This window comes from Gavialis gangeticus, unplaced genomic scaffold, assembly GCF_001723915.1.
Source record: "Gavialis gangeticus isolate Ggan-Ray unplaced genomic scaffold, GavGan_comp1, whole genome shotgun sequence".
NCBI classification, from domain to species: Eukaryota; Metazoa; Chordata; order Crocodylia; family Gavialidae; genus Gavialis; species Gavialis gangeticus.
Window position 1 is genome coordinate 28,729,799 of NW_017729006.1, and position 12,032 is coordinate 28,741,830.

Here is a 12,032-nt window from a genome sequence, read left to right on the forward strand (position 1 = left end):
ATTGACTCCAAGATGAACATGGGCCGACAATGCGAGGTCACGGTTGGCAGGGCTAACCAGACCTTGTTGTGCGTCCACGGATGCATCTCAAGTAGGGCCAAGGAGGTGATCCTCCCCCCCCCCACGCAACATTGGTCAGGCCACAGCTGGAGTACTGTCTCCAGTTCTGTGCACCCCACTTCAGGAGGGATGTGGACAACACTGAGAGGGTCCAGAGGAGGGCCACCCGCATGATCCGGGGACAACAGGGCAGACCCTACAATGAGAGACTGCGGGACCTGAACCTGTTCAGCCTTCACAAGAGAAGGCTGAGGGGGGACCTGGTGACCACCTAGAAACTCACTAGGGGGGACCAGAAGGGTTTGGGAGAGACCTTGTTTCCCTTAGCACTCCCTGACATAACAAGGAATAACGACCACAAGTTGTTAGAGAGTAGGTTTAGATTAGACATCTGTAAGAACTACTTCACAGTCAGGGTGGCTAGGATCTGGAACCAACTTCCAAGGGAAGTGGTGCTGACTCCTACCCTGGGCGTCTTTAAGAAGAGGCTTGATGCCTACCTGGTTGGAGTCATTTGAGCCCAGTTTTTCTCCTGCCCAGGCAGGGGGTCGGACTTGAAGATCTACAAGGTCCCTTCTGACCCTACTTCTATGATTCTATGAATTCAGCCCTGCAAAATTGGTGTGTGTTTATGAAGCTGGGAAACTGATTTTCTGCCTGGGGTTGGAAGGACCCTGGTTCAGGCAGCTGAGGGAGAAAATTGACTTAATGATTCATGGCCAATTGACTTCATGGTTGTGAAATTGGGCAATCCTGCAAAATCTGCAGGAAAAAAAGCAACGTACTGAAAACAAAATGCTGTCTCCCCAGATGGAGCCAGCAATCCTCATGGCACTGTAACCCGGCTGAGCAGCCTGCCAGGAAGCAAGGGGAGAGGTGGGACTGCTGACAAGAAGGGGAGCCCAAGATGGCTACCACCCCTGGCCCTTGCCACTCATCGGCTGAGAGGGCTGCCCATCATGCAGTTTCTGCCCCCGCAATCAGCAGTGAGGGGTGGGACCACATGATGAACAGCCCTCACAACTAATCAGCAACAAGGGGCGGGGCCACAGAAGCTACTTAGCTGATCAGAGGCATGGGGCACCCCACCGCAATCAGCTCACAAAAATAGTGGCTGGCCCTGTGAAATTGGCTGGCCATCTCCTGGAGTTGGGTAGACCCCCCGTACCCATTGTTCTTCACTTTACAGGTGCTAATGATAGTCTCTCCTTTTTAATAGTCTTGATGATCTACTAATCAAGCTAACCACACTTAGGGCAATATTGTTGTTTGCTAGCTGGCCTGGTCTCTATTTCACAGCCTCTTTAGTGCTTTAGCTCATTCTCTTCAGCTCTTTTTAAAATCATAGATTCACCCATGAAGACCAGTCTAGGGATTCAGCTTTATTTATGCAGGACATGAGCCATATGGTGCCACAGCTCTGGAAAAATCTTTTGTCTTTATTCTGCTTTTTAAAAACAAGGTGGGTATTATGTTGAGGGGGTGTTGTTTGTAAGAAAATATGGTCATTACCACGAGTCTGCTCATAGGTGTGTCACACATGTTAATGCTATCTCAGACTCTACTACAGACAGAAATTAATACAATGTCAAGCTTGGGCATCTGGGAACATCCAGTCTTTAGTTCTTTGGGATACTGAACTTAACAAAAGGGATGCTGTTCCATTTAGAAAAGTTGCTACTGACCACACAGTTCATCTCTCTGCTGCTCTGATCTACTTTGTGGACAAAAATGCAACAGTTCTCAATGCATAGATATGGGGTCCTTCATAGAATTGCCTCACCATTTGTTCATCCCTTTTTACAGTGAAACCATGACAGTCTTGATGCATTTAGAGTCTACCAATACTCACAGGGTGCAGGATTTTGCCAGCTTGTAATGATCAGGTAATACTGCATACTACATAATTGAACAAGCATAGGAAAAAAAAAGCACTCTGAAAAGTTTCCAATAACCCTACCAGTGTGAAGAAAAATAAACTCTCTTTTAAGTACCTGAAACTTTACAGTTATAGAAGTTTCTCAGTAGCATTTTGACAGACATGTTTTTAATGGCTGTTTTTCTTTTTTGCGTCTCCCAACTTCACTTTCAATCTCCAGAGACTGAATTTTAAAGGAGAACTGTCAAAGCTGGCAATTCAAAAAATTGATCTCCCATTGATTGAGTCTGTGCCCAGCTGGAAGCTCTTACCTTGAGCAGCCCTTCCTTCTATTTGTTTTCATCTCTGTGATGACAATATGAAGAAAAGGCAACACATGGTTTTCTATGAGCTATATACTAAACAAACCCTAGCTTGAGTGTTATGGGCTTGATCCTGTGATGTGCTGCATAGTTCCTAGAGATACTAAGCACTTTCAGTACTCGACAGGTCTTAGCTCTGTGACAGAGAGGACTGATTTCTGTATTGTAAACTTAAAGTCTCTTCTTTCATTTCATATTTCTAGTACTAGAAACCATTGTTCTAGACAGGAGGGTTAAGTTCTCCCAATGGGGGAAAGTGTGGGCTTGGTAGTCAGTTTTTCCGCCTAATATTATGACAGTCCCCATTTAAATTTCCCCATTTGGGGAAAATATTATACCAAATAAGGCAATAAAAATGAAATTTTACAGTACTGTGTCAGCAAAATGATTAAGAGAAGACACTGAGAGAAGATACCCTGGAGCTTTTCTATCACTTATGATTCTTCTCTTTCTAAATTCTCCTCTCAGTTTTCTTGAGAGCATTTTGCTCAGGCAGATTCACCTCATTTCATTGGTGATGCGTAGGGGGTGCACTTTTTGCCCCCTGCATAGGGGGTGCACGTGCAGTTGAGCATGGCAGTGCACCCCCTATGAAAAGGCACCACCAACATGGTGTGGGCAATTGCTGCTTGCCATGCCGCCCGGCCCCACCAACACTGCCGGCAGCATCTGTGGATGGTCAGCAATTGCTGCTGGCTGCTGCTGACGCAGCCAGCAGCATCTGCGGGTGGTTGCTGACTCCTGGTTGATGCGTGCCACTCCCTCCGCTGCTGACAATGCTGGTAGCATCTGCAGTAGCTCCCCGCTTACTGCTGCTGTGCTCCCTCCACTGCCAGTGCCACCATACCCCCTGTCGTTCATGCCTCATTTTATACAACACAAAATGAAAGTAGTGTATGTACAATGTAAGAGTAAAAATATGCATGTGAAATAGGGAGAAAGAGGGATAAGGAACTAATCAGGATGCTTTATGAAAGTGTGAGGGATATTACAAAAAAAGAAAGGACCTCAGAGGAAGAAAAAGATATATAAAAGATATCTAAGAAAGATGGTATTATAGTCAGCAAATACATTCATAGCCCCTAAAATGAGAAGAAACCATTATGATCATCTAAATCTGATCCTATTTGCATTTTCCCAGTCAGAGCTGCTGTGGGATTTGAGTCCAAAACCTTTAGCACTGGAAGCGAAAGCCATTCTCCTGAATTACTAGGTCATCTTCAGTAGAGCTACTACAGGGCACATGGCATGTCTACAAGTGCATTTATGCCAGCTTAAATTTACTGTGCAGTAAGCAGGAATAGACTGGCATCATGTATAGGTATTAAAGCACATTAATGCTGTGTGTGGACTGACTTGCGACTAAAATTAGTCTTAAATCAGTCCACAGACACAGTGTTATTGTGCAGTAAGGTGTTGACATGTATGTCACTGTGCAGTAACTAACTGGGTGCAAATTTGAATCTTGCACGATGCAGGTATTGAATTTACGCTCAAGTCAGTGTAAGTCACCATATTTATTGTGCAGTACGGGCATGCATGTATTAATGTGCGCCCGTACTGTGCAGTAAATGCACACGTGTAAACGCGCCCACTATGTACACACACTAGACATGTCTACATGAGACACTAACTGTGCAGCAGCCAAATAATATTGTGCAGTAGCACATCAGAGCAGAAACAGTGCTAATACACTACTGCGCAGTAGCATCACTAAAAAGGTGCTTGCCAGTGCTACTGCATAATAACTGGTTACTGTACATTTGTTTAGTACTTATTATACAAATACTACATAAACACACAGTCACCATTGTGCAGTAATGTCTTGCGTGGATGTACCCACTGTGTACAATCCTGATTTGTGCAGTATGGGAGCCTTAAGTAAATAAAGAGTTGCACAGAGCATCTAAAATATTACTACAAAATATCCTGTACAACAGGGCATGAACCTTTCCTCAGAGCATGCGTGTGGGGACAGCTAGCTAGTGTCCAACTTCCTTTGTTTACCCTGTGGCACACGTGGAAAAAGGAGTAGATTGCTTATTTTTTGGAGCACAAATGCAAGTCACTCAAATACCTTCAATCTGCTTTAAGAGGGACATATAACTGTGAACTGACGGTAAGATTCAGCTCAGTTTAGGAAGGTGTTATAGGACTGTTCTTTCATAGCTTTAGTTCAAGACTAATGTTTTAACCCTTTTGAAAACTACCAATTCTCCAACTAGGCTACATAATATGGACATTTTCTGTATCGCCAAAGCCATTATTTAGTTTTATTCTCTAGTTAGAGCAAAAATTGGCCATAAAAAGAAAAAAGAATATTTTAATTTATAATCCTGCAAAATTGTCTGAAGTTAGCAATTCTGGAAGCATAGAACCTTTAGTATTCAGATCTAATTATTTTTTAATTAAAACAATATTCAGATAAAGAAAAATGAATTCTAGATTACACAGTGAAAGGCATCAATTATTAGTCAAGCAGAAGTCATTAGTCATAGTATAGATGAAAGAAATCAAGCTTATGTAAGCCCTTATTCAGAGTTGAGATAGACTGATGCAAACAAAAACCACCATGTTAAACAGTGTTCTCTGCTTCTCCACATTTCATGCATGCAGCATGTACAACTCAAAGTGTCTGTGAGACTTGTCCATTAGTACAACATCAAGTATCAAACTTTCATCTATTAAAAACAATGAGTTAAAGTACCATTTTTGGAAATATTCTGGAAGTCTCTGTGATTGCAGAGGTTTCTTCTACGTAAATATAAGTAAAAAGAGTCTGTCCAGCCTCTGAAAAAATAACACAACAAAAGGTACTAAATTCATATCATACATAAAAACCTAGTTAGCTTTAATGAAAGCGGTTGACACATTCAGCATTAATAAAGAAATACATTAATTGATTTTCCCTACACTTTGGGGCATAGGATTTTCTACAACATGAAATACTATTGTAAGTCATTCCACTAAAAGCAGTGGAACAGCTCTTGGTAGCCTTTGAAAGACTGAACCTACATTTTCCATATTTAGCATGTTTTATTCAGTATGCTACTGAGCAATGCAAGAAAAGGGAAAATAGACGCTGCACTATAATTCACACTACACTGAGTGAATTTCTAATAAATTGTGCATTTCAAAATTAAACTAAGTGAAGTATGACTACTTTATTATTAGAAGTCTGTTTAGAGGTTCAAACAGACATTGGGGGGAAGATTTGGCAAAATACAGCAATTGGGAAGCAAACAATAGTTTTAAAAGGTGGTCAGAAAGGCTGTATAACACAATTAACAGGCTACAGCAGAGCCAACAAGTCATAGGAACTAGTCATGGGTGACCAAAATGTAAAACTGCATTTTCTGGGTTTATATCCCACTGCCTATTTCAGGATTTAACCTTCTCTTTAATGTAAATGACCAGGAAATAACCATAGGTGCATAGCATAATAATGAGGTGAGACTAAAGCTTTCAAATGAAGTATAATATCCTTTATATTCAATCCTCTGAAGTTCAGGAAGAGTCAAAGAGGGTTTTGAAAAGTTAGAAATTAACTCGGTATTTAAATCTTGTATCCTTTGTGTTTCTATTTCCTCTTTGTTCACTTAAAACATCTGTTTTCTTTTAAACATGATAATATAAAAGGAAAGCTGTATATAGACTGATATAATATATAGTGCCTTTCAAATGGTGCATATTTTTAGCCATGTTTTCCTGATTCTTCAGATAGTTGCTCATTGAACCTTTAAGATAACATTTACAAAAAGCAATTACACTGACACGCAAAGAGTCTGGCTTTTCATTAGAGTTGTGGAACAGTAAATAAAAATGAGAAATATTGGCAGGACGTTCATTTCCCAGAGTAATAAATCTTGGACTGACCGATTTGAAGACACATTGTGTTTGATTAGTTTTCCCCTTTACTTTGCAGCGTAGAGAAAAATAAAAATCCTTCCGAAGCAGAATTGCCCAAAGGAAAGTCGAAAATAAAACTCATTTCCACAGCCCTGAAAACATTTTAATCCCTACTGGGGCTGTTGATTTTGTGTTTGAACTTATATATGAAGAACTTGGATAAGCTAAGTGCCTGGGCTAGAGAAAGGCAAACAATGAGCAGTGCAGTTATAAAACCATGATAAGTCTTGAAACCAAAAAGCATGATCTACATAGAAACCTGAGATAAAACTGAGCATTAACCACAAGCATGATTTAATGGTAATACGTGAACTTTTTAAAGCCTTCAATATAGCATATGATGGAAAGCAGACTGGATGCACTGGTTAAAGAATGCAGTATTTAGTTAATGAAGGATGTAGTTATTTGGTAAATAAGGTTTCAAAGAACATGGATGTTCTGGATTGTTCTATGCTTTAATTTCCAGAATCATATAAAAAATCATAGTTATTCTGCAAGTTTGTTCTCATTATTCAAACTCTGCCTATTAATTTCATTCAGAACTATACTTAAAATTGCAAAACTCAGAATGCTTTTTCTTAAAAATACTGTAGTTTTGATTTTGCAAGTCTCTTTAATATTGTGAAAATAGAAAAGGAAAACAGGGAAAGAAAAAAAGTTTAAGGTAGGACCAGGCTGGAAATAAACCCAAAACTTAATTTATTCTATTGCATTCAGCAGGAAAAAAAAAATCAGTAAGAAAACAAAAATCCAAAACTTGCGATTTCTTTTAGTTTCAACAGCAATAAAATCCCTAAAAAATAATTTCTTTCTAATTAAAAATGTGACCAGCTCTGGAATCCACCCTGAATACCAGTAGAGCATGAGGAATAGGCTTGATTGGCTAGAAACACATGTATTAATGTATATATCTAGGATAAGGGAGAGAGAGGAAAACAGCTTCAGGGTTATTATGACTTTAAGAAGAGCAGAGGAAGATCATAGCAATGTTTATATTTTTCCATGCAAGTACTGGAATCTTCTATCTTGTCTTTGCTTTGTATTTTATTTATTTGGTCTTCAAGGTATGCTAACATTTGACTTCAGCCTTCTATTAACTTACCCAATGGTGGAGTTCAGAAATCCAGTGATCCCTGAAAACTGCGGCCAGTCAAACTCATTGGTAAAAGCCAGTGGAAGATCAGAAAATACTTGCTGAAAGACAATTAAAAAAATTAAAGTGTTTTGGTTCCCACAAATAAAATCCCATTTGCAGAATCAAATATTATTCCTAACTTAGAACACTTGCTAATTAGTAGGGCTGTGCGAAGCATCACTTGCAGATTTGATTCAGCTGAATCTCCAAATCCAAATCAAATCAGGAGACCCTTTAATGACTTTGAATCAAATCAGAACCCTCCAAGTCGATTCAGAGAGATTCAGTGATTCAGACATAGAGACAGCTTTAAATGTTTTTTCCACATACCTCAAGGTAGCAGGCAGCTTGTGAATGCTGAGATGCTGGGGCAGATAGAGCTTCCCAGAGGAGCACGGCGGGGCGGGGGAGGGGGGGCCCCAGCACGCTTGGTGGCGGACCCAGAAATGGACCAGAAGCACTTCCAGTCCACTTCTGAGTCAACCACGGAGTGCATGGGGGACCCCCCTCCCTGCCCCCCAGTCCGGCGACTGGGGGACACCTGGGGTCCCACCATGGCTGATCACTGAGCTGGGGGGACAGGGGCAGTCCCCCACATGCTTGGTGGTCGAAAAACTACTTCCGGTCCACTTCCGGGTCTACCGCCAAGCACGCGGGGGGGTGGGACGCTCCATTCGCTCCAGAATTGCAGCGCTCATGAGCCTCGAGATATGTAGAAAAAACATTTAAAGCTGTGTCTATGGCTGAATCACTGATTCTCCGAATCAGCATCAAATCTTCAGATTCGGCCGAATCAAATTGGGGACAATGATCCAAATCAATTAATTGAATTGCTGTCCCTGATTCGGGCTGAATGCAAATTGAATATGGCCCATTTTGCACACCCCTACTAATTGGCAATACTATTTTAAATACATGTATTAAAAAGTTGCTATTTAATTTGGCAGGCATTTTTTGCTCATAATATAGGGAATAACAGTAGAACCAGTAAGTACTTTCAGACTGCTAGAAACATTTTAAGTGCATACCTTCTTTGATTTTGAAGGAGCCCTGCATTATGCATGAGCTGCAGCATAGACAGTACTTACAAAGCCAATGAAATGGCAGATATCTGCTCACAGCATTGCTTTCTGCACCTGTCTCATGGACTCTTCCAAAAGCAGATCTTCATAGGCTAAGCATGAACAGCAGCATGAGGCCATACATGACTCAACAGGGTGTGTCATAATTCAGAGCAGCAGCTTTTTTCCCTCATTGACAAGAAGATTTGAAGGAATTCGTATTCCTAGCACCTACTCTTAGAAAATTGATTAAATGAATTTAAGAATTTTCTAGGGCCTGAGCCACTTTCCTAAAGATTGTCTCCTGGCACAATACAGCACCACTTCTTGCTAGAAAAATTGCAATGTGCTAGCTGTGTGATAAGTAATTTTTCAAATGCTCTTACTATTATATCTTTAACAAACCAGTGGCAGAAAGGAGTAATAGACTAGCCCCTAGTAGAAGAGAAGTCCCTAAGCAATATAGACCAACCCATGACTGCTTTATGCTGCCTATTAAGAGAGGAGGGTCTGCTAGAGGGTGGAGGAGTAGCAGGACAAATGATTAGGCCAGAGCATGTAATAGGGGTGCACCAGGGTGTGCTGCGAGTTCAACTCCAATGAAGAAAAATACTTTTATTTATTTGTTATGTATAGAGAGGCTAGAAGGAATCATTCCCTTGGTAAGACAGAGGGAATAGGCATCATTCTGTGTTACAGGAGAGTAATGATGATGGAAGGAGACAAGGCAGGACATGTGCTTAGCAGGAGAGTTGGGAAGCAACACACACATTCTCCTAGCAGCAGGAATAGATGCTAACACAGAACTTGTATGTATAGGCAGGCTTTATATTTTCTCATCCTCTGCTATGATTTATCTCCAGCGCCTCTCAGGCTACAGCTCCAATGAAAGCCACTATGCAGATAAAAGCTGCATTGTACATTCAGTCTACAGCAGTCTATTCTTTTCCATTTTGATTTGTGAAAGTGTCAAAAATCATGAAAGGGAAGAAAAATGGCTTGGAGAAATCATGCTGTCTCACAAGGATGCGGACAGAGAGTAAATTCCCAGCTTTTACCAGTCTGAGGTACGTTACCAAAGACAAATGTATAAATCCTTTGTGCTTGTACTAAAAACCTACGGATGAAGAAGTTAATAACAAAGGAAGGTCACAACATAAAATCAGGAAACCTATAGGCAGTGTAATCCTTTAAATTTATTAGCTTCATTTTCTTTTCAAGCAATTGTGTTTTTCGTCCCCAGAACAATTACTACTATAAACAGCAAGCCTGTGGGTAATGCTTTCTACAGGAGGCTGAAAGGAGTAAATGAAGAGTGGAAGAGTTAAATCTTTCAGTCCTTATATTCCAGTAAATTTTCATTTATATTATTAGGAATTCTTCCTGCCTGCAGGCTTCAGGCTCTAGCCCTAAGAGGAAGTGGGGGAAGATTGCAGATGAATCCTCCAGTCAAACCATAAGCAGCATAATGTACAACAGATGCCAGTTTACAGCAAGTAACAGCACATTTGACCTACTTACAGTAGATCCGCTTTAGTTACCAAGGTGAAAATGGTTCTGGCTCAATAGTCCATCAGCTGGTCCTCTCTCATTTTTTTAGCAGTCTTTGGGTATAGTTTCCCAATCTGTGTTCTTTACAGCCTAGATAAGTGTGTGCAAACAGATGCTTGCACAAGGGTTACCCACTCCCTAGTACCATCCTTCCATCAGTTTACACATTGAAATACAGCAGTGAAGGCACTCCAGAGCATCCCCTGCTGCCATTCTCAAGCACGCTAGAGACAAGAGATCTCCACAATAGCTGATAGGGGGAGGAGAAGGGGAGCAGGGCCTAAGGGTAGTTTCACCAATGCATTTCTGGGTTTGGCACATGTAAATTGGAGCAGGTTCACAGGGTCTCTCAACAGCAGGCACTTTTGACAGAGCCCAGGACACTGTGTAGACATGCCCACAATGCCTTGGGAATGGAGCACAAGGGAAAAGATTTCAAAAAATAATTGGGCAGGTGACTTGTGAATCTGTGGCCCACAGTATATTTCTTCTAAGAAGTAACACTCACACAATAAATCAGTAAAGATGACAACATCTAATATCCCTTATCAGTCACAGAGCACACATTAGGCTTAAAGAAAAAGATGATCAAACATATCTTAAAGCAAAACAGACTATAACCAGCTCTATCTTTTTAGGTCCTTTCAGCACTGGGCTGGGAGCTGTTTTTTGTTGAATATGCTTTCTGGTATAATTTTAAAATGGGTTTTAAGGCAAAATGGTTTGATCAGCATGTGCCCATGTTGAAATTTACTTTGGAAGTTGCATCTTAAACTACATTTTTATTCAAGATAAAACTGTATTTCACTTAGGGTCAGATTTTTAAAGGTATTTGTGTGTCTAAACATGCAGGTAGATGCCTAGTGGATTTTTCAGTCATTCCAGACCTGGGCTGTACAGCACGGGAGCATGGAAAGTATATTCTAACCTTAAAGCTGCACTCTAGTTTGCTCTATGGTGATGGATACTAGTTTAGGAATATGTCCTACTGGATAGGGCTGTCATAAAGAAGGAGGGAAAGCGCCTATTCTCTTTTGCTACAGAGAGGACATGGAACAATGGCTTGAAGTTGCAGCAAAGCACATTTAGGTTGGATATCTGGATAAACTTCTTCACTGTTAGAACAGTGAGGCAGTGGAATAGATTATCTAGGGAAGTTGTGGACTCTCCATCACAGGACACGTTTAAGAAGAGGTTGGACAGCCACTGGTTGGGGATCATCTAGGTATAGCTTTGCCTGTTTTCTACCATAGGTATTTCCTATGCTTCTGGGCTTAGTTGGTTGCCCCTGCCTCCCCTCCCCTTTTTTCTGCTATATGTGTCAGGGTGTTTTTAAGCCTTCCCAGAGGCACTGGGTGTTAGCTACATCCAGGGCCATCGCTAGTGGGGGTGAATCGGGGTGAGTGCCCTGGGCCCTGCACTTTGGGGGTCCCTGCAGAGCCAGGTGGAGCAGCAGCAGCACGGAGCTGGGCAGAGCAGCGGCTCCACATCCAGCTACTTGCTACCCCCGCCCCACTGCCACTGCTGGCGGTGGCAGCTTCTTCAGGTCTGGGATTGGAGTGGGGGTGGGGCTCCTCATGGGCTGATTTGCCCTGGGCCCCACACCCTGCTTGGGTTGCCTCTGGCTACATCCAAGACTGGGGACTTTGACTAGGGTGTGCCAATAATCCTGCTAGGAGCAAAGCCAGAGGGTCCTGGCTAGAGGATCTTGCCCCTCTGCTCAGGGTCAGACCGATCACCATATTTTGGGTCAAGAAGAAAGTTTACATCTTGGTAAGATTGGTATGGGACTGTCAGGGGTTTTGCCTTCCTCTGTAGCGGGTGGTGTGGATTTCTACCTGGGATCTCTTGGGTTTATATTGACAACATTTTATAGAAGCTGGACATTGGCCACCATGGTTCCCTTGCTTTACCTGTGGCAGGTTAGGGTGCTAGGTCTATGTAATTCAGGAATTAATTTCTGTCCTGGGAAGCAGGTGTTAGCAAGGAATGATGGAAAGAATGAGCTAGTCAAAGTCTGAAACTGTTTCCTAGTCTCAAATGTTCTAGCCAAGTGTAGATTTAAAGCAGTCATA

General features: G+C 41.7%; 1 protein-coding gene across 2 annotated transcripts in view; it reads right to left on the reverse strand.

Annotated features, from left to right (window-relative positions):
* AOAH (acyloxyacyl hydrolase) overlaps positions 1–12,032 on the reverse strand; it is a 201,989-nt gene that overhangs the window by 76,432 nt on the left and 113,525 nt on the right. For both annotated transcript variants that reach the window (XM_019509056.1, XM_019509057.1), the window contains exons 13-14: positions 7,313–7,404; positions 5,009–5,091 (exon numbers count right to left, since the gene is read on the reverse strand). In XM_019509056.1, the coding sequence (XP_019364601.1) occupies positions 5,009–5,091; positions 7,313–7,404 (175 nt within the window). The remainder of the gene's footprint in view (positions 1–5,008; positions 5,092–7,312; positions 7,405–12,032) is intronic.